The 22,131-nt window shown below is 40.6% G+C and overlaps 1 protein-coding gene across 3 annotated transcripts in view; it reads left to right on the top strand.

The window, feature by feature from the left end:
* Nucleotides 1–1,180: 1,180 nt before the first annotated feature.
* wwp2 (WW domain containing E3 ubiquitin protein ligase 2) overlaps nucleotides 1,181–22,131 on the top strand; it is a 56,692-nt gene continuing 35,741 nt past the window's right edge. For 2 of the 3 annotated variants that reach the window (XM_076075521.1, XM_076075538.1), the window contains exons 1-8: nucleotides 1,181–1,258; nucleotides 2,508–2,589; nucleotides 7,782–7,938; nucleotides 8,513–8,634; nucleotides 10,272–10,409; nucleotides 17,759–17,837; nucleotides 19,820–19,971; nucleotides 20,229–20,466. In XM_076075521.1, the coding sequence (XP_075931636.1) occupies nucleotides 2,520–2,589; nucleotides 7,782–7,938; nucleotides 8,513–8,634; nucleotides 10,272–10,409; nucleotides 17,759–17,837; nucleotides 19,820–19,971; nucleotides 20,229–20,466 (956 nt within the window). In that variant the 5' untranslated portion in view covers nucleotides 1,181–1,258; nucleotides 2,508–2,519. The remainder of the gene's footprint in view (nucleotides 1,259–2,507; nucleotides 2,590–7,781; nucleotides 7,939–8,512; nucleotides 8,635–10,271; nucleotides 10,410–17,758; nucleotides 17,838–19,819; nucleotides 19,972–20,228; nucleotides 20,467–22,131) is intronic. The other variant, XM_076075530.1, reaches the window with a different exon arrangement.

Here is a 22,131-nt window from a genome sequence, read left to right on the forward strand (position 1 = left end):
AGACACAAAAATCATAATGGTAATGACAATTGGAGTACATAAAGACAGTTATGATAGTGGTGGCAATTACTCCTCCCTCCAACACACATCATCAGTACTTTTATCCATTGAGACTTCCGCTCACCCAGGTATGTCCATAATAAATACTAGTGTAATGAAATAAGAAAATCAACCAAAACCTTTATTCAGAAACTAGTTGCACTTTGATGCTATTTCCTCATTGTGAAAAAACTTAAGCGATACTGGTCCACGGTGAGGCACTTTATGTTTATAACACTAAAATGAGATAGTCCAAACGGTCTAAAAAACACATGCACAAATGTGTGAAGAAGGTCAGAGCTGTCCATGCCATAAAGAGGGTTATTCCATATCGGTAACCCTTAGGTATACCGCTTCAATGTGCTACCTGCCCATTTGCACTATTGTATATTTTAAATGGTGTGTTCTGTTATGTGTATCGCATGTATATTTGCTGTACTTGGGAGAAGTGAAAAGACAACTTTCCACTGAGGTGGACAATAAGAGTAAATCTCATGTTGGGTACACAAACACTTAGTTTGTGAAAATGACAATGGTATTTGTAAATCTCAAAGTAAATTCAAAAGCAAAAGATAAAACTCAGATAAAACCTCACTACCTGTCCAGCATCAAACAGCAGACAGACACAGTTAGCATATAGCTAACATAGTGGATCATTTAGCATCTGAAGAGCTGGATATTTTTCTTAGAAGATGGAGACCACAACAGAGCTAAGAGGGGAGCGAATTATATTGAACTTTAAAAGTTGAAGCCTCAGCTTATTCTGCTGTCTCCAAGAATAAAAAATAAAATAGAAATAATTGAATGCAGCTTTAAAGTGCAAATGTTGATATTCAGCTGACATTTGGGAACTTATCATTACATTTGTTTCTATTTGGGTTGATAATAGGAGCTCACTTGTACCAGTGTCTTGATATTTTTTTTGAATATTTGACTTCTCTCTTTTGATACCTATTTATTCTATGTTTAATTTCTTGCTTTAATATTTGTAATTACGATAATATAATAAATACCTTCAATATTTTTTTGCTATATATTCTATTTGATCTCAATCAATAGAAGCTTAACCGTAATTTGAAATAATTAACGCGATGTTTATCATTATTTATGACCCACAATCCTTTGTGCAATGAAAAAACCTACCATGGGTCACGTGATATTGTCACTGAGGCGGAAATGAAAGTTCACTAGAAACAGCAGCGGAGCACAGCTGAGAAAGGTACGGGAAAGATTACATTTAAACCTAATTTGAGGGTGTTTTAAAATATATAACGTGTTCTGACGTAAACCACGTAACTATAAATGCAGTTTTACTTGTTGTCAAGTGGTTAGAACAGGTTTTATCGACATGTCCTTTTGTAAAATCCCACTACGAAGCTCGCTCGCTAACAGTTAGCTTATTCTGGGTGAATGTAACCAGAATTAGACACACAGGACGGGACATGTCGCAACTTCCCCTTCAAAACAAATGCTACAGAGGTGGGAACATTTTTTGTGTGTGGCAAACAACATTGGCGTGGGCTACTTAATGCCATTTTCTTTCAGGAAATACTCTCCTATGAATTTAGTGTGTGATTTTCTTGGTCATAATACGCTGCAACATAACAATGTTTGCTAGCTGAGCTTTAGTTTAGAAACGATAACCGGAAGTCAATGTTTTCGCAGCCGCGCTTGACAGTGATGCTTAGAAATGCCTTGTTCATCTTCCGTGTTTGTGTTTTGTGCGCAGCAGCCAAGGGTATTTAAATCCAGGGACAATGAAATCTGTTTAGCTGGGACAGTTCTATCTTTTCAAGTCTATATGAAGTTTAGCCAGCATCCTCTGAGTAGCGGATTTAGCTAACGCTGCGTAGCCGGTCAGCTTGTTTTACAAGGTTGACGGAAGATGCTGTGCGCGTTTGTTGTGATTGCTACGATCTGATTGTCTGTATCCCCGAGACAGACCTCGGGTGGTCATTTGGTTAATACAGCACGTTTATAGTTGGCTGTCTATTACTGCCAGGTCACATCTGACTATGCATCATTGGGTTTCTTTTGGTCTCAGAGATGCTGAGATGCCACCAGCAGTCACCTTGGTAAGGCAGCAAGTGACGTTACATTAATAACAGGATGAGATCCCCCTCCACGAACCAGTATTAGGGTTAGGGTCTTTTCTTGACATACAAAGTAAAGACCATTATTTACAACAGCTCCAGACTAGAGTTCAGTTTGGCTGCGTCCTTGCATATGCAATCTTCTTTGCATCCAATCCAGCAGGCTACATCTCTGACTTTGCTCAAGGTGATGTTGATGGGGTCTGATGAAAGTCTTGGCACTCTGATGTGGGGGAACACATTTATGCCTTCATTGGATTTTATTTGGCCAAGCTGCTAAATCTACCTGTAATAAATGTTGTTTTTCATGCAAGGGTTGTTGTAATGTTGCAGTGAAGCGACAATACGTTGAAATATTGTGTGGCTGTGTTTCAGAGCTGTGAGGTCATGGCAGCTGCCGGCGTGAGCAGACCTGGCGGTGCCCAGACCACTGAGAAGTCTCAGTTGATCTTGAAAGGTAATGATCTGTTTTTTTAAGTCATCTCTGAAAAAGCTCCGCACATGAGGCAGCATGATGTCACCTGTTCTGTCCATCCATCATAATATATAATAATATAATATCATTACGATATCCCCCCTGTATGGCGGCCCAACTAATGAAACCTAAATTGTAGCTACTCCCTTTTTAAAAATAATGGCTCAACCTGACCCAACATATATTCCTCTTTCATTACTGTTCCTCTTTCATTACTACCGATCCGATACCAGGGACGTCCCGAATCATAATTTCAACCATTCCGTTTAAACTGTCAAAAGTTCTAAATGTTATCCTTTTACTTTGTTTATAGTCATCTGTAGAGGTTATTTAAATAAAACACACAACGTTAATGATTAGGAAACACATTTTAATTTTTTTATTTTAATGTTCGCTTTGATTTAAAAACTAAATCTGGCATTGGTAGTTTTAATGATGTAATATAAACTGGTTAGAGCTAGTGTTAGGAAGTTATAATTCCCTCTCTAATATTTATTTTATGTTGCTGTGAAAACATCTCCTTCCACTGAATGTATTCAGGTTTTGCTCCAAAACCGTACAGTTTACAAGATTACATTTGAACACATTATGAAAGTTATAATTTACTTATTACCAATAATCATTTTTACTGAATGGAGCTCGAATGTATCATAATGTAATTCAATGCAACCTCCGTTAATGGAAGTTGTTAGCTCCGTTATTTAGTAAAGCAGGACTGTGTGGCCATCGGCTGCTAACAGCTAATGCTAACTAGCTCTCCACCTGCCGATTTGTTGCTCACAATGTAGCATTATCAGGTAAAAATATAGAGTGCACAAAAGTGTTCAACCATAGTTGGTAGTCCTAGTTTGCTCATGTGTAGTAGTGATGAGGCAGGATGTACGGATCGGGGAGTGAGCAACACGTGTTGCTGCTCCTGTGTAGTGTTAATGAGCTGATAAATGATACGATCATGTGACATCTGATCGGTGCATAATACTCGATCCAACCTTGTAGGCTGTATCGGAGGTGTTTCTGATACTGATATTGGAACAACTCTAATGATGTCAACTCTCCTCTCCATCCATCATAACATAAAAATATCCTCTGTGGCGCACCAACTAAACCTTTTTTTCAATTTTGGCTATATTCTTTAAAAAGAATAATGGGTAAACCTGACCCCCCCCCCGCATACAATGTTATTCTTGTCAGTTCTGCACTCGTCACTGATCATCTTAAGGCCATTTTCTAACCTCTCTCCCATTGTTTACAAAGCTAATCTGCTGTTCAGACATTGGACCACATTTTATTATCACGTCAGAGAAAAGCACATCAAAAAACTGCTATGCTACAACAGGCAACCACACACCCCCACCCGAAATATGAATTATTAAATGTAATTGTGACAATAACATTATGTAGACTGCTAATAGTATTATGCAATTGTAGTACAATGTGGTTTTGCATAGTCGTTGGTAAAAGCAATACAAGGGCATGTTGTTTCAATGAAGTGAACATCAACTACTCATCAATGACTCATTCTGGTTTGTGACACTGAAGCTAACTGGTACAAAGAAGTCAGACTGGTCAAGAGACTCAAGCAGTCAGATGATTGATAAGTTGTCATAAAAAGTAATTAAAATAATAATTCAAGCAGCAATAATCTGTAATTCATATTAACAGTGGATCACACCTGTATGTGAAGTTGCTTGAAGTCATGGACCCACAGGCTTTTATCATGTGACCGTTACCTTCAGCTCCAAGGAGCTTTCTGGATACATTGGCAACATCAGTGGCAACCACTTCTTAATACATGTTAAATATTTGTTGCATTAATGATATTTAGATATGGCTGTTACAGTCGGAACCAGACAACGCTGCATGTGTGTTGGTGCGTTGACTCGCGTGTGCACAGGCAGCTGTTTTAGAAACAATGGTGAAGCAAATTAAGTTGTTTGACTGTGAGGAGAAAAGTACGAGCGTCAACGTAGGTGCAAACCAATGTGCAATTGAACCGGAATGAAAAAACAAAATTATTTTCGTTTTTTCGAAACACCTTGATATGTGACGCATCCATTGACGGGACGATGACCACCGCCATTCACAAGACTTTCATATTAACAGACGTATAACTGCAGAGTATCTCTATTACTGAAAATATAAGGTGACAAAAAATAGTAACCGTACCATCAGTTTCGGCAACCAAAACTGATGCCTGGCGACCACCTTTAAAAGTTAGTGTTTAGTCCTGAAATGATCCTTTTAAGGGTGTAATGTCACTCAAGTAAGTTTTAACATGAAGCACAAGAGTTACATTTATCAAAGCTTTGTTTTCAAAAAAAGTACAATGTGACCAGTGTTTGCCATCAATTACCTGGCAGCCTGCCAACATCTGTTTTGTCCTGCCACAGTTTCATAATGTACCTGAAATATTTCTAAACTTTTCAACGGGTTGACTGGCTCTCTCCGGGTTTACCATACTTTGAGGTTGCGTCATCACCATTCCCATCTATACAACACATGTGTTTATGATTTCATTGTTTACTAGTGCTATTTTCTATGAAGAACCTGAATCTGTAAAGTAGACTAACTAGTAACTAATATTGTCAAATAAATGTAGTGAAGTTAAAAGTACAATATTTCCCTCTGAGATGTAGTGGAGTAGAAGTATAAAGTTATGTAAAATGAAAATCCTCAAGTAAAGTACAAGGACGTCAAAATATTACTGTACTTGAGTTAACTCAATGTACTTTGTTACTTTCCACTGTTGCTAGAAAACAGCCTTGTTTACAAGAGCACAAAGTTCTTAATAGATATAGCATCTTAGTTTTGCTCTCATTTAACTTTAAAATGCCCAACATGTCGTACAGACAGAGGCCTCTCTCTGTCAGCATGTATTCATCCAGCCTCTCACCCTGAGAAACAGTGCCAGGCTGCGTGTGCTTCAGTTGACGATCAAATCCATTCTCTCCAAGTCTTCACACTTCCTGTATCAAGATTCTCAGCAGGCCTACTAGAATTCAAAGCTGCTAATCCAGCAGGCTGGAGCATTTTTCCAGAGTTGCAGAGCTATTTAGTGAAATATCACGAAATGTAGAGAGACCTGTGTCCTCCGAATGGGTTGTAGAGTTTCGTCAGGGAATATCGGGATGGCTCATTTTACACGAGTATATTGTATAACCTGTTTCATGCATTCATGTTATTAGGTTGTTGTTCAACTGGTGCAAACACTGCAAAGCAGTATTGTGACCATTTCATTACTTTCCCAGACCCCAGACTCATGAAAATGAATGAAAGTTGCACCACAGATGTTTTTTCTTTCTTCCACTAGAGGGCGATGTTTATTGTTTATTTTATGTCTGTTTGCTCAGTTCACCAACAACAACACAAGTTCACCCCAGATCCATACAACATAGTAGTATTTAGTGTGTGTACACAAAATAAGTGACAAAAAGAAGAATTATTTAACAACAACAAAAAATCCCACAATGCATAGCACAAAAGAAATGGACACACAGCTGGAAAAATTAAAGCGAACTGTGAATGGTTTAAACAGCTGAAGAAACAACTCGTAAAGCAAAAAATGAAATGAAAAATAATAATAAGCTGACATTTTTGGGAAAAGATTTGCTGTCTCTTTATTTAATTTGTATTCTCAAGTTGAACTTTGATTGATATCTGAAGGTGCAAGTAATCTATAATTCCATGTGAAGTATGTTGACGTCTTTTATACAAACTGCTGTAAAGGTATGCTTTAGTATTGTGTAGTGATGCTGGCAGCATCTTTAATTCTGACTGAAAGCACATTACTGTTGTGTGGCGTCCTCTACATGAACTGTAAAAAAGTAAAGGACAAAATATATTTGATCAGTGCATTACAAGTACAAAATTATTAGAAGTGGTAAACAATCTTCTGGATAATTATCTGAAAGCAATTGAAAATTATACTAATTTTAACATTATGTCATGACGGAGCTTTCTGCTTTTACTTCAATGTATTCACTTCAAAAATAAAAACAATAATTTACATATGAATCATTTGAATTGTGTGTTTTATGCAAATAACAACTACAGATGACAGTACCAAAGTAAAAGGATGACAATTAGAATGTTTGACCTGACAGAACGATTACAAACATTCTTCTGGACGATAAAACAAAAAAAGTTAGTCTAGATTTTTGCTATTAATGATAGTTCTTCGAAAGAAAACTCAGAATCGACAAAAATTGGAATTGGCAGACTTTATAAAAACACTGTAATCGGCCAAGAAAATTGTATTCGACGCATGTCTAACACGAGGCCTTCTGTTTGCAGATGACTTAATTGTGGGGACCCGATCGCACTAACTGGCACAGACAGGGGACAGTATATTATTTAAAAGAAATTATGGCTGAGGTGTTGTTGATATGAAGGCTGTAATAGAAATACATTTCCTCGTTGTGGTTGGACTGTAGCCACAGTCACATAGTCTGTATCTTAAGCCCCTTTCCCACAAAAAAAACCAACTTACATCTGACTTTTGTCTTCAGTTACAAAAATGTACAATCGACTCCGATCGGCAGTGATGAAAACATGACACCCGGGTTACGCGCTGATTTTTGCCCCTCGTTGATGCGACGCTACGCAACATGGGTTCAAATCAACAGGGATTTCGATTGTTGTCATGATTTAATAACGTAAAAAACATCAATTAATATGCTCTTCTCAAAACCACCAGTCTCCCATCACAGTCATTTTTACTTTTCCCTTCATTCAAATGCGACAGAAAGTCTTTGTTAGTCTTTCCACTGTTCCAACAGTCACTAACTCTAGCTTGAGAGTTTTAAAGAGAGACTGAATAAGTAACAGATGTGTAAAAGAAAAAGTAACCACTGTACATTTTCACTGGTTACTAACCTCGCGTCCGTGACGTCACTGCATAGACGGCATATGTCTTAACATACTCTTGTTTGTTTGTTTTATCATATTTTACTGTACATTTTCATATTTTTAAATGATGTCTTGGCAATGAACCGTTTCTGATTTTTGTACGTGCTGATTTTGGTGGGAAAAAGTGTTGTACAGGTGCACAGATGTGTCCCATTGCAGAGAGAAGAACTGTGTTGGTCCTTTCCAGTCGGTGAACCACTTTTTACAAAAATAACACATTTTACAATTCTAACATATTCCCGTTTCCTCAATCTGTCTTGCATCAGTGGTGTCGGCGAAGCCCCAGTCTCCCAAGCTGCCAAACCGTCACTCTCGACTCAGCTCCTTTGTCGAGGTGACGGCAGACGGCCTGACCAGCGAAACCAAAAAAACTGGCAAACGCAGCGGCCACCTCGAGCTGCAGTGGAACGAAGACCTCACCCTGTGAGAACACCATCACCCACACACACACAATGACTTTTATATAATCTCGTATTTTATTGCTTCTAAGATAAACATTTCTATAAAACATACACATAGTGTTCATCCCAGCCTGTTATGTGTGTACTGATAAAGACAATGAAGGTAACTAATATTTTATTAAAAGAATAAAGTCCGCTCATTTCAAACATTTCCTGTGGTAAAACTGACTAGATTTATCTACCGATATGCAGTGATTCTTGTATGTTTGATGATGTGTGTTGGTCTGGTAACATCATGTGGAGCAGGATCATCATTCAATCAGAGGATCGTTGGTTCGATCCCCAGCTCCACTAGTCCATGTGTCCTTGGGCAAGACACGTAACCCCAAATTGCCCCCGCAGGCTGTTCCTGTGGTGTATGAATGGATATGAATGATTACATAGTCCTGATGGGCAGGTGACACCTTGCATGGTAGCCCCTCCCATCAGTGTATGAATGGATATGAATGATGACATGTAGTGTTAAACGCTTTGAGTGGTCGGAAGACTAGAAAAGCGCTATACAGTAAAGTCCATTCACCATTTGTGTTCCGCAGTAATGTGACGCCTCAGAGTCGTCTAGATCTGAAGCTGTGGAGCTGCCACACACTCAGGAAGGAGCTACTGGGCAGCGCCACCATAGACCTGCTGGACACGCTGCGCACTCACGATGGCAAGAGTAAGGGCTCACACACACACACACACATAGAGAAACGTTTAGACAATATTATGATTTATTTCTCCACTGTTTTCAATATGGAATAACTTCATAACTAGAGTTGATCCGATACCAATAGAAATGCCTCCAATACAGCCTAAAATACTTGATCAGGTATCAGCCAGTACACAAGTCCATGCACCGATCTGATATCATTTTATCATATTTATCAGCTCATTTATGCTACACAGGAACAACAACACATGTCACTTTGGTACTGATCCCAAACGCTACTGCACATGTGCAAACTAGTACTACAAACCTGTGCTTAAACACTCTCATGAACCATAGTTTTTCCCTGATAATTCTATATTGTGAACAACAGATTTGCAGAAGGAGACACCAGTTAGCGTTAGCCGTTAGCAGCCGGTGAGCACGGTCCTGCTCGGCTAAGTAACGGAGCTAATGGCTAACATTAAAGGAACAGTGTGCAACATTTAGGGGGATTCATTGGCAGCAATGGAATATATTATTCATAACTATGTTTTAATCGCTATATAATCACCCGAAACTAAGAATCGTAGTGTTTTCATTAGCTTTGAAAAGGACAGATATCAGACAGCGTCCAGCAGTGACCACATTCTGCTCCACCACTCTGTAAATGTTTTAGCTTTAGTGTAATGAAACACCTGATATTACTCTTCAGCAGAATTCCCCCGAATGTCCTCCTGAGCTTCAGTACAAGACTCATTTCCTCTGGAAATCTAGTGTTTCTTTCAAAATGTTGACGAGTAAACTTGACAATATCCAAACAAATCATGACTTTCTAAGCACCTGGCATCACTGTCTACTGGAAGCTTTGTAAGAGGAGATTAAGCAATATGATGTATTGACTTTAGGGGTTCATTGCTTAAACCAGAGTGGAATTTCCCATCCTATGCCACCCACATTACATTGTAATAAATGTGCATTACCGGATATTCAAAATACTTCTGTCGTCAGTAGCCAATGGGACAGTTTTCACTTTTTCCGGCCGCACTATGAAGTAAAGCACGACAGCATTATTCAAGAAGTTGAAATGAGTTTGCCAACACCTCCTCTTGTATAAACGTCCCGGAGGGGTTCACAATGTTTTCTTATTTTAGAACGATAACCATAAACTGTATATAACAAGTCATCATGACATCACTCATTGGTTTGTGGACTGATGTTTTGAAGACTCCAGTTCTGCGAGTTCGCCGTTGCCATCTTGGAATGCGGCCGTCGCCATGTTGTTGTTTTTGGCATCCAATGAACAGAAGTTACCATATTTGGAATGCAAAGGAGTGACGTAGAGACGTCTTTAATACGGCTCTGGTAGCACCAGCGACCTGTCAATCACAGTAAGCCCGCCCTAAAGCATCCCCTGCTTTATGGTCTATTTGACTCTAAATGGACCATAATTTACTAAATGAACATCATGCTGTATTGAAGAAGACTTGAAACTAGAGATTGAGACCATAAACTCATGTTCACAATGTTTACTGAGGTAATAAATCAAGAGAGAAGTACTTGTTGATCGCCCTGCTGGTCAGTAGAGAGAATGCAAGTTTTAAGACCCCCCCGTCCTCTACCTTTCTCCACGACTCATCCTTTCTCTTTCTCCCCCCCCCCTCTAGTGGAGAATGTCCAGCTGAGTCTGGTGCTGCAGACGGAGAACAAAGGCTCGGTTGTAGCGGGAGGCGAGCTCAACGTCTGTCTGGACGGCATGGTTGTTGATCTGGGCATGCTGCCCAATGGCAGCACGGCAGCAGACAGTGAGTCCCGCCTTTTACCACACACACGCACACACATGCATGCATACACACAAATGCACATAGGTGAAGGTAATAACCCAGAAATGCACAGAGAAACACCTAGAGTAGCAATCACATCAAGGCCATGTGCACATGCTGGACATGTGTATCACTGCTGTTGTGTGAAATTTGACACTTTCACATAACTCCTCATAAGTGAATTGTGACTTTATTGTATGAAAGTTTAAAAAACTCGTATCAAAGTGATTAATTCATAACAAATCTCTGAAAAACCTTAGAACTTTTCCGCTTATTAAACAAAAGTGCAGGGCGAAGCTAAGACTGTTTTTCACTGAGTCAGTGACGACATATTAAAGGGAACACGCACACACTGTTTTCCTACAGGAGTCCAGACTTATTAATACAGAATACGCCACAATATTAAAGCATTTCTCCTCCTCTCACTCTTTCCCTTCCCGTGTCGCCTAAACGTTTGTTAATATTGCCAACAACTGCACATACACATGCATTTGTTTGTACAGGAGGATATTTGTGTGTCTGGTAATGAGCGTTTTTTCCCCCGCTTGGAAAAAGTCAGAGGCTTCACATTGTGTAAATGACAACTCTACGAAGTCTTTTCTTACCCTCATGGTGTTTGTACCCACCCACATTTTGGTCTTTGTTATGGTGAAATTAGAGATTTCTTATTGTGTAAGTAGTAAAAGAGTTGTACGATTGTATAACAGATTATTGTTATTGTTCAATCTCTTACAGTTATAGTATCTATTAAAGTAAAGGTGTTGAATCACCCTGAAGGGGTCCATTTCACAATAAAGACCCGCTAGCTGTACCGTACCACGCTTATTACACAGCTACTTATTAAAGACATCAATAATTAGACACAGAATATCGAGTATTCAACAAAGCTGTAAAATCTGATCTGACCCAAACAGTTTTCATTTTGACATGACGTTCTTCAATCCATTATATTTTTATCGTACAATACTGATAGGAATCACATATTGTGAATTTATTCTAATGCAACATTTAAGCAGATGCCTCCGATTTTTAGATTATAATCTTGAGATAAAAAATTGCTTATTCAAAATATTATTATGTTAATTTAAAATGTAAATTTAATAACTGAAGTGTACTAAGCATTGTTGGACTACGTGTGTGTGTGTGTGTGTGTGTGTATGTATGTATGTATGTATGTATGTGTATGTATGTATGTGTGTGTATATATATATATATATATATATATATATATATATATATATATATACACACACACACACACACACACACACACACGTAAACATACTGCTGATGTATGTTTCTCATGCCAGCATCACTTGCGGCATGCCACAAGGTTCAACCCTGGACTAATATTCTAACTATTGTATAAATGGCACTTGATATGAAACAGGTTCCTGACCCCTGGTCTAGACGGAACCACTATACCTCCTTGTGTTTGTGGCATCATCTCTGAAGCCCTCTCATACCTGTTAAGGGATCCAGAAAGCATCAGCTTGTCTCAACACATTGCCCTTTTAATGGCCCCCACGCCGACTCGACCCTGGTTGCTCTGTGCGCTGCAATGTTCTCCCACCACAGTACATGTCTGATCTCCGCCTGAGAGCCCCTCTCATTGGGGAAAGTTAGATGTGTCACGGGGCAGACTCCGATTCAAGTCTGATTTCAACCCCTAGACGGCGCGAAACAAATCATCAGCAGAATGCACTTCATTCTAAAAAATTCACTCCATGCTGTTTTGAATATTGTATATTGGTCTTTTTCTGGACGTTAAATTCAACCTGTATTTATTTGATCTGTAGCTTCAGTTTGTCTGCTGCATTGTGTCAAAACCTGGCAACGATAGAACCCAGTCGGCCCGTATGTGTACTTATTTCTCTCATGGTGTTCAGTGGAGAGTTTTGTTTAAATAGCGTGTCAAAGAATTTCTGTTCTGTCAAAAATATTGTTAAAGTTAATACTGGTGCAAAATATTGCACCGGTATTCATTGAACTTTAACACTGCCTTAAGAGAACACTAGGTATCCCTGTGCATGTGTTACTACTTCCAAACACAGGAAATGATTTCATAGCCCTTAAAGGAAGGATTTCATACCCTCCAGACTTATTGTGGTTTAGAAGCAAAGACGAGGTGTCTTTTTAACAAATAACACAGGTATGAAGCTGCCATGCATCCATCTCCTCTCTGTGTAACACACACACACACACACACACACACACACACACACACACACACACGGCTCTTCATAGAGCGCCACACAGAGTCCACAGTGTATTCTGCTGAATGAACACAGTGCCAGCAGTAAGGGCCGAGGCCTGCCGCTGTGTGTGTGTGTGTGTATGTGTGTGTGTGAGAGATGTTGTTGTCGTACCACAAGGACAGCAAGATGAGAAAGTTCCTGTAAAAGGAGGACGTTTTGCAAGTCCTCACTTATGAAGGAGGCTGGGGTTTAGATTGAGAGTAGATGCACAGTTTTGGTGAAATCCCAATGATTTTAAGTGCAGAGAACATACCAGTGACCTTGGTGACTGACTTTCAACAGCAATTAATTTGATCTGATATTAGTTCAAATCTGAGTTTAGCAAAGCTTGGTTTAAAATAGGAAATTCAGATTTCAGCCAAGCACAATTAAAAACCAATCTCTGGTTAGCAAATCCAAGTTAAAACCAGAATGAAATAGTTTAATCAATATGAAGATGCTTGCTTACCCAAATTAGAATAAATAAATGAATACATTTGCATGCTGACAGGACCTATTATAAAGGAGGGGGAGGGGACCATTAACTATCAGCTGCTCTGTATTCCTTAACAAAAGGTTAGGGAATATACTTGTTGGCCAAATGAATGCAACAATAAAGTCAAATAATAGAAGATTAAACAATGGACAGCAGCACAGTAAGGAAATCACTTTTTTCACAGTAAGGGAAAAAAAGAGACTCATTTGTCTTGCAACTGTTGGCAACCAAAGGCCAAGTTGCCTTGCAGAAACAATATCTTGAGAGAAATTCTGCAGCATCATCATAAAACTCAATTAAGTTGAGTCTGTCAAGGAACTTGTTTGTTTTGATCAATCCATCTCAAAAGGGCAGCCATTTTAAAAGGCAAACCTCCTCACGTGTATGTTTAAGTAAACACTGGACCACATTTATAATTTGAGTTTAAAGTTTTGAAAGAGAGCAAATTACATGTATTTCTCAAAATGTGGAACTACTCCTTTCAAAATGTACGTTAAGAGTGAGGACAAAAGAGAGTGAACGTAGTAAATGTTTTGTCCTCACAGAGCAGTTACAGAAACGTTGTGCAGGTCAAAGGTTAACACACAATGAATAGAGCCCCACTCCCGTTTTCTTTACATGGCCTGTTATTTGAAGTTGCCCCAAAACTCTGTGTGTACACACACACATGATCACAGACATCAGGCGGGGGTCCTCTCCTGTCTTGCAGGGGCTGGGATGACAGAGAGGGTGTGTGTGTGCCCTCTAAACAAGGGTTTAAAGTCGAAGGTCTTTGTATGTGTGTGTTTTTACGGTCCCACGAGTGCAGATGCAGCCCTGTGTTGTTTGAGCTGGTGCGTTCGTGGGTGTGCGTGCACATGTGTTTCGCATTCTGCAGCGTGTGTGTGTGTGTGTGTGTGTGTGTGTGTGTGTGTGTGTGTGTGTGTGTGTGTGTGTGTGTGTGTGTGTGTGTGTGTGTGTGTGTGTGTGTGTGTGTGTGTGTGTGTGTGTGTGTGTGTGTGCGTGCGTGCGTGCGCGCAGGCACTTGTGGGCTGCCTGAATATATAAAGTGCATAAAGGTGGAAGTGTGTTGCCTTCTGGTGGCTTTAAGGAGCTCTGTGTTCTCGCTCTAAACGCACCTCTGTTAGTTTGGAAGTTTTACTCATTTCCCCCTGGCAGCTTTTCTGACACACACACACACACACACACACACACAAGCACACACACAAGCACACATAGCAGGCTTCATAAACAAACCCTTGTATTGAAAGATGGTAGGAAACAGAAGCCAGAGCAGAAAGATTTTAGCTCAGGGGATATTGGAACACTTTGTAAATGAATGTTAGATGCTTACGCACGCGCGCACACACACACACACACACACACACACACACACACACACACACACACACACACACACACACACACACACACACACACACACACACACACACCTTCCAATTCCACACAAGCAGAAGCCACACGGCAGATTTTGCTGATTGCTGTCCCTATTTTTTGTAAGTTAAACTTGGATGGCAACCAAAGGCCAAGAATTGACCCTTCGCTAATCCCGCCACCCGATACTGGCCAATCACAGCCCAGCATCGGCCAGCTCCGACCAGGGTTCGACAACCATTTGGTTCTGCTCCGTAGACTCTCATCAAGGTTTCAGACTTTCTTCATTTTCAGGCTGGTTTAGTGGATTTGGAGCTAGTCATGGTTAAACGTCGTGCAGTGGCGGGTGTGTGTTTTATACCTGGGCCTTCAGTGCTGCAGATTTTTTCAAAATGGTTGCCAATGGCAACGTAAATTTTCCACAGCAGCTGCTGTTCTGAAATGTGCCCACTGTTGTCTTTAGTGTAGTTTAGTCGTTGAGATGTTTTTGTGTATTAACATTATTCTATTTTGCACACCTACACACACACACTCCCATTTAAATGCGCACGGACACACAGCGATTAGACCTGTGCCATTAAGAGGGGGGGAGGGGGGGTGAACTCGGCAAGCAGGCTATGACACAATAGTTTCTCCTCAAGACCACTGTTTATTTTTCAGCATGTCCATCGGGTGTGCTCACAAGAAACCCTTTCATTGCTGCGGAACAGCACTCTGTGTGTGTGTGTGCGCGTGTGTGTGTGTGTGAGAGAGAGTGAGTCAGTGTGAGATTACCTGTTTGCTTTACTTTAGATAGCAGGATATATAGGTGTGTGTGTAAATACGGAGACTATCTGAGCGCCTTACACAGAGGAAGGTGCTGTGTTTGTATGTGTGTGTAAAGGAGAAAGTGAGTGTTAATGAAAAGCATGTTACAGGTCTGTGGTTTCCAGTCGTGACTGAGCACATAGTCACACATTCCCTCACACCACCAAGACCGCATGCCACTACACACACACACACACACACACACACACACACACACAAGGATGAATGGTCTCTATTAAACCACCAACTGTACACATGCCACATGTTTTAGGTCTATATGGATTTGATTATTCACTCTCATTTACTGCACAGTTCTGGAGCGGACCGGTGACTGTAATGTTGAAAGTGCGTCGGTAATGTGACGATAGATGGAGCCTCTGAGGCTGGTGTTAGCAACCCAATCTGTTGCAGAGGGAGCTTTAGTGTTGAATTCTGCCAGTGTTGCCAGCTAGAGCTGTCATTGTTAAAAGAGCTTCTTTTTTTTTTTGGTGAGACATTTACAATCCATTGACGGGTGTTTCAGGGTATGAAATACTAAATGCTCATTTGAATAGTCACAGTGTCATAGTTAACGGCATATTATGCTTTTATTACCAAGTTGACAGAGGAGAGATGACAGGAAATTAGAGTAGAAAGAAAAGTGAGGAATGACACGCAGCAAAGGTCTCCAGCCGGATTGAAAGTAGTGACGTTGTGGTTCATGGTTGGCAGCTTAACCTCTAAGGGACCCCTTTCTATGAAAGTGTTTCTCAATGGTTGTGTTTCCTGGAAAAGGGCTACCTTACACAAGGTTTTAGCAACAAAATATTTTAAAGGGGAACTCCACCGATTTATTCACTTCAAAGTCTGTTTTCAGGTACAGCATCTTGAAAAAGGTTTTACAATATCTCACGTGTCTGCTTAAAGCGAGGTCAATTCACCATCAGTTGGAGCTGAAGACTACAACTTTGAAAATTAACTTAAGTCTGAGAGTGTGAGCTTAACAGACCTCTGTAACCCGCTCTCCATCTACACTTGAGGCTAGCTGCTCGTGGCTACATTAGCCTCTACTAGCATAACCGTAGACTGCAAGAAGTGGACGTAGTCGTCTCGACCTCACCCATTGGTTTGTGGATTGCAGTTTCTTGAGGTCGGCATTTTGGCCGTCGCCATTTTTTCTTTTTTTTTTGCAACCAGTGAGGTGACCATATTTGGACTGCGGATGAGCTGTCAACACAGTAAGCCCGCCCTAAAGCATACCCTGCTTTATGGTCTGTTTGACTCTAAATGGACCATAACTTACTAAATGAACATCATGCTGTATTGAAGAAGACTTGAAACTAGAGATTGAGACCATAAACTCATGTTTACAATGTTTACTGAGGTAATAAATCAAGAGGAGTCCTGTTCGGTTACTGCTGATGAAAATCCAACATTTCCTGATTTTTCTGCTTCAAAATAAAACTTTTTAAAAAACAAAATTACGGGGGGACTTTTATTGTGAAGAATTTCTAGTAAATGAAATGTGTGTCTGAATTTTTTCCAGCCACTTCTTTGACCACGTGATATATCCGATCACTACCCGATCAGGCTGGTCGCATTGACATGTGAAGTGTGGACACAGCTGAGTTCTGATCTGACGGTCTGATCACAAAAGTGGCCTTGAAAAGACAAGCGTAACTGTGGCCTTAGTTGAATTTCAAAGCCCAAGACTCCATGTTTTTGTATTATATATATTTATAGGGCCATATAGCTGTGTTTAGCATTCCTTTGGATACATTTTCCTCAAATCCAACCTGATATATTTGGTATATCTGGAAATAATGGTATCTCTGCTACTACGTTCAACGACTGGCCCGTGCTTGTGACTTAATATCTTACTCAGAACAGTAGTGTCTTAGGTTAGGTGTGAAGACGTCATTCGTAGTGGTATGTACATATATTAAGTGGGTTTGCTGATGTCAGTGAAAGTTTGAGTGGCATCAATCTTGACACAGCAAAAACTTTCTAGCTTTTTCTCAATATGTCTCTCGCTCTCTTTCTCCCACCCCTCCCGATGAACATACTCGGGTACATAGGTTTCATTTGAACTTTGGGGTGAGGGGACACATAACGTGGGGGGGTGGGGGGGGGGGGGGGTCTGTGTGTCTTCCCCTGGATATTTTGAGTGTCAAACACTTCATTTCCTGCATTCCTGTGCATTGTTATGGTCCAACTTTTGGCGTACATTTTATTTTATTTTTTTATGTAAAGGAAAACACTAAATTCAGACGACAATAAAATATAATGCAGTAAGGCTCTCAGGCATTCTGCATCGCTTTGAAATAATAGTAGTAGCGATAACTTGAATTTATCTATAAACCATAAAAGTCATAATATAAATAATAATCTGTTGTCTATGTCTTGTGATTAACAGCTAGTTATCTGTGTCTTTGCAGAGATACTGCAGTCAGACAGACCCAACCTGAGGAGGACACAGAGTGAGGAGACTCCCGGTACAGCTGGATCTCATAGCAGGTCAGCACACACACACACACACACACACACACACACACACACACACACACACACACACACACACTTGATTGGAATCACTTGTAAATTGTCTTGAATAGTAGTCTATAAAAATATATAGCAAACACCAATAATTAATATTGAGCAAAGGCACTATATTACACAGAACATGTTTTTAATGGAGCAACCGTCATCCCATCATGTATTAAATATATATAATAAATTGACCAGATTCAATCAGGATCTGTGTGGTTCAGCTCAGAGAGTGACAATGATTGGTTGAGCTGTCATGTTGAATATTTGCTTTGCGCTAATTTATCAGAGCAGCACTTTGCGATCTCTAAAAAAAGGAAAGGAGTTTCTTTTTTTTTTAATTGAGAAAATTCGAGATAAAGGAGTTCATTAGTGGGGATGTGTGAGGAAAAACTCCCCACCACTTCTTCATGGTTTTGGAACCATTGGTTTAGAGCAACACATGTAAAAGCGCTCATTGAATAGCTGTAAGTTTACGTGTGTTTCTCTGGCTGTTGAGTACCAGGCTTTTTTTTTTTTTTTTTTGAGACCAATCCTGCAAAGAAGTGTCAGTAAACTGCACACGTTTTTTAATGTGATGTTAGGTTTTTGTTTGTCGAGTTGTTCTGCAGTAGGCTCTTGAGGTTTTCATGCCTCCGTGCTGCAACCACGGCGTCATGTTTTCGTTTCCGTTCGGTGCATTCTTGTGAATGCGATACCTCAGGAACGCCTTTTGAGGGATGTTGTAGTATAATTATAATAATCCAACACTTTTCCCCCCGAAAACACAGTTTGAAACGTACTTATGTGAAAAATGTTAACCCTGAGGCATAATTAGAATCAAAATAACTGAAAGAGAGAAAAGGATCGAGTGCAGGAAGCCTGTGCCAGTATGATCGACTGAAGCACTTGCACAGAGTGCCAGCATGTTATTTCCCCCCTGAATGTGGTTTGAGACGCTGCTCTCACCGGCTAGAAAAGTCATGGGACAATAAATAGTGGAGCAGACTGCATATATTTCAAAGCTTTGCAGCGGAGGTCAGATGGTATTTCCCTATAAACATTGCAGGGGGGCTTTAAACGCAGTTCAGCCAAGAGCCCCGACCGCCGCTGTCACGGAGACGCAGTCCACATCTCCATCCAGGAGAAGAGTAGAGGCCATTTCTGTTGTCCTCCCGTGACGAGGAGCTCACAATGTCACAGTACAACAGGGTTGCAGTCCCATTTTGCTACACAACAAAAGCACAAAAACACACACTCAAAACTTCTATATGGAGGGTGGAGGATGAGTTGTGGAGTCTCACAGCCAGAGGAAAGAAGCTGTTCTGAAATCTGGTGGTTCGCCAGCTGATACTTCTGTATCTCTCTCCAGAAGGCAGCAGGGTGAACAGGTTGTGTCTGGCTGGGTTTAGTCTTTAATATCCTTTAGCTCTTCTCAGGCTCCTCTTCTCATCAATATCACTGATGCTCAGTAGATGGTACGAGTGATGTTCTGGTTTTAATCCCCCGCTGTAGAGCCCTCCTGTCCTGTGCCGTACACATCCCATGCTAGTTTGTAATGTTTCCAGTCAGCATGCTTTCTATTGCTCCTCTGTTAAAAGTTGACAAGAACTTCTTCAGTTCCTTAAGAAACACAGTAGTGCTGCTTCTCCTGGTTGTGGCAAATAAACACGTCGCAGCACTTAATCCGGTTTGCTGTTTGAGCGCGGCCTCAGCATTCTTCGTCAGGAAAAAGCTAAGTTATATTTAGTGTTGGGAAAATATGAGGTCGCTCAGAGAACGAAAGCAGCCGACACTAACACCTATGGTTTTGTCCGTGTACACGCTCGAACGCGTGCCAGGTCTGTTCCTCTGAGTCAGGGACAACTATGGGTCTAATCGCAAATAGTAAGTTCTAATGTCTCATCCCACCTCCCTTCTTTCCTTACCATCTCCTTCCCCTTCTTTCTCTCTCTGTTTCTCTTTCTTCTAAGGAGTAACAGGCACTCAGTGGGGGGTTCGCAGGGCGGCTCCCCGGGGGGCTCCCTGACTAATGGGGAGCTGAATGAGGAGCAGATCCCCGGGTCGGGCTCGTCCGGTCGCTGCCGCTCCTCCAAGAGTCACGTCAGCCCCGGAAGCAGTGCAGGTATGGGAGGGGTCTGATTGACTCGTTGTAGTCTCACACTCTGTGTGTTGACTTAACTATTGTGATTTATATATTAATGTACGACATCTAGAGCCTGACTTTTGATGTTAAATGGATAGTAAATGCCGGTAGTAATTTATGAATGTAGTTTGTATCTATAAAGGGACACTAAAGAGTCCAGTATTTTACTACTTTTGTTAGGACTGTAACAATAAGTAATTTTATTAAATTCTCGTTCCCTTTGTGTCTTCCCTCAGACAAAGTTGAACTGACGTCTAACGGGCTGGAGGGCGGTCGGGGGGGTGTGGCTAGAAACACGCTCTCTCCGTCCTCCCCGTCGGGCCGTTCCCCGGCCGCCAGCAGCAGCAGCAGCAGCCCCTCCCCGGGTCAGGACGCCCTGGGTCCTGCCGCGCCAGCGGAGCCCGGCCCAAACGCCGGCACCGAGCAGGCCGGCAACAGCGCCACAGAGCCACCCACAGACTCGCTCCCGGCGGGGTGAGAATCAGGGCATCAGAGCGTCTCACATTCAGACCATTGAAATATGAGAATCCACTCATGCCTAAAGTTTACATACAGAATGGAGCCTACTTCATATGTTGCTGTTAGCAGCTTAATTACTTCACATATTGCTTCTTCATGCATTTTGTTAATGGTGCATTTCCCCCCAAAAATGCCAGCATCATATTTAACTTTGAAAGTCAGAACAAATCAGTGATCATTAATTAGGATATTAAATAGTGTTCATCTCCAGTTTGAGTCAAAATGGTGTGAGTATCTGGCAATTGACGGCAGACTTTCTGACTTGTCACAGCAGTTAAAAGCACAGATGGAGCTAATAACATTGGTCTGTCATGTTACTCTGAAAGCTCTGTTCCATGCAAGTGTCCAGCATGCACATTAGGAGGCCCTTTTGAGCTCAGCAGGAGATGACAACATCTTGTGAGATTAAAATAGTAATGTTTGCGTCTAAAGGCACCGATGGCGTAACTAATAAACAATATGAAACTGCGAAATACTCGACTGCGAATATTTCGCATCAAAACTCTTCATACTGGCTGCGATGCAAATTTGCGACAGTTGCAACACTTTCACAATAAAAGGTGTCAGAATCAGAACCGTTTATTGCCATGGTATGTTGAACATACAAGGAATTTGACATGACGGGTGGCGCATAACATTTAACAATCAACAACAATCAACACAGTGCAAAGTAAAAACATATTAAAATTGACAGTAAAATGTAAAATATAAAATATAGTGAAATATAAAATAAAGTGCACAAACGAACAGATAACAGGACTATAAGCAAGTGAGATGTAAGTGTAATGTAAAAGTGTAGATTTATGTCGATTTGTGCAGGCAGAGGACCAACTAGCAGGTTCCTATTGACCCTGTCTGAGGTAAACTGTTGTTTTATTTTGTTGAGTTTCCTAAATAAAAGATTGAATTTGAGGTCCCTCTGTTACTCACTGTTCTGTATATGTCTGAACTTTTATTTTGAAAGATAAGAACAGAGGGCGTGGATCTGATTTGCGCTGCCTTTGTCAAGGTCGAAAGAAGAGCATAAAGGCATCAACCAATCACGTATTGCGTGACGGACATATTCAGAATATCCAAATAGTGTCGAACAACAAGGAGTCCAAACCAAGACAACTAACTTTATCTCAAGGCAGCGCCGACCGGATCCACTCTCTCCGTTATTACCTTTCACAGTAAAAGCCCTAGAGTCTAGACATACAGGTGCTGGTCATATAATTAGAATATCATCAAAAAGTTGATTTATTTCACTAATTCCATTCAAAAAGTGAAACTTGTCTATTATATTCATTCATTACACACAGACTGATATATTTCAAATGTTTATTTCTTTTAATTTTGTGGTTATAACTGACAACTAAGGAAAATCCCAAATTCAGTATCTAAAAAAAGTAAAGTATTTAAAAGAATATCTATTTTGCAGATTTGTTACTGGGAGCAATGTAGCTATTAACAGCTGTAGATTTAAATTAATCCACTGATTTGTTGTCTCCTCTCTCTGTCTCTCTCTGTGTCTCTGTCTCTCTCAGTTCAGGTCAAACAAGCTTTATTGACATGAAATACAATACAAGTGTTTGTTAGTAAAGCAAAATGCATGAATAAATGGTTGCATAGATGGATACA

The sequence above is a fragment of the Anarhichas minor genome, unplaced genomic scaffold (assembly GCF_050575085.1).
Source record: "Anarhichas minor isolate MPS153535 unplaced genomic scaffold, ASM5057508v1 ptg000005l, whole genome shotgun sequence".
Classification (NCBI taxonomy): domain Eukaryota; kingdom Metazoa; phylum Chordata; class Actinopteri; order Perciformes; family Anarhichadidae; genus Anarhichas; species Anarhichas minor.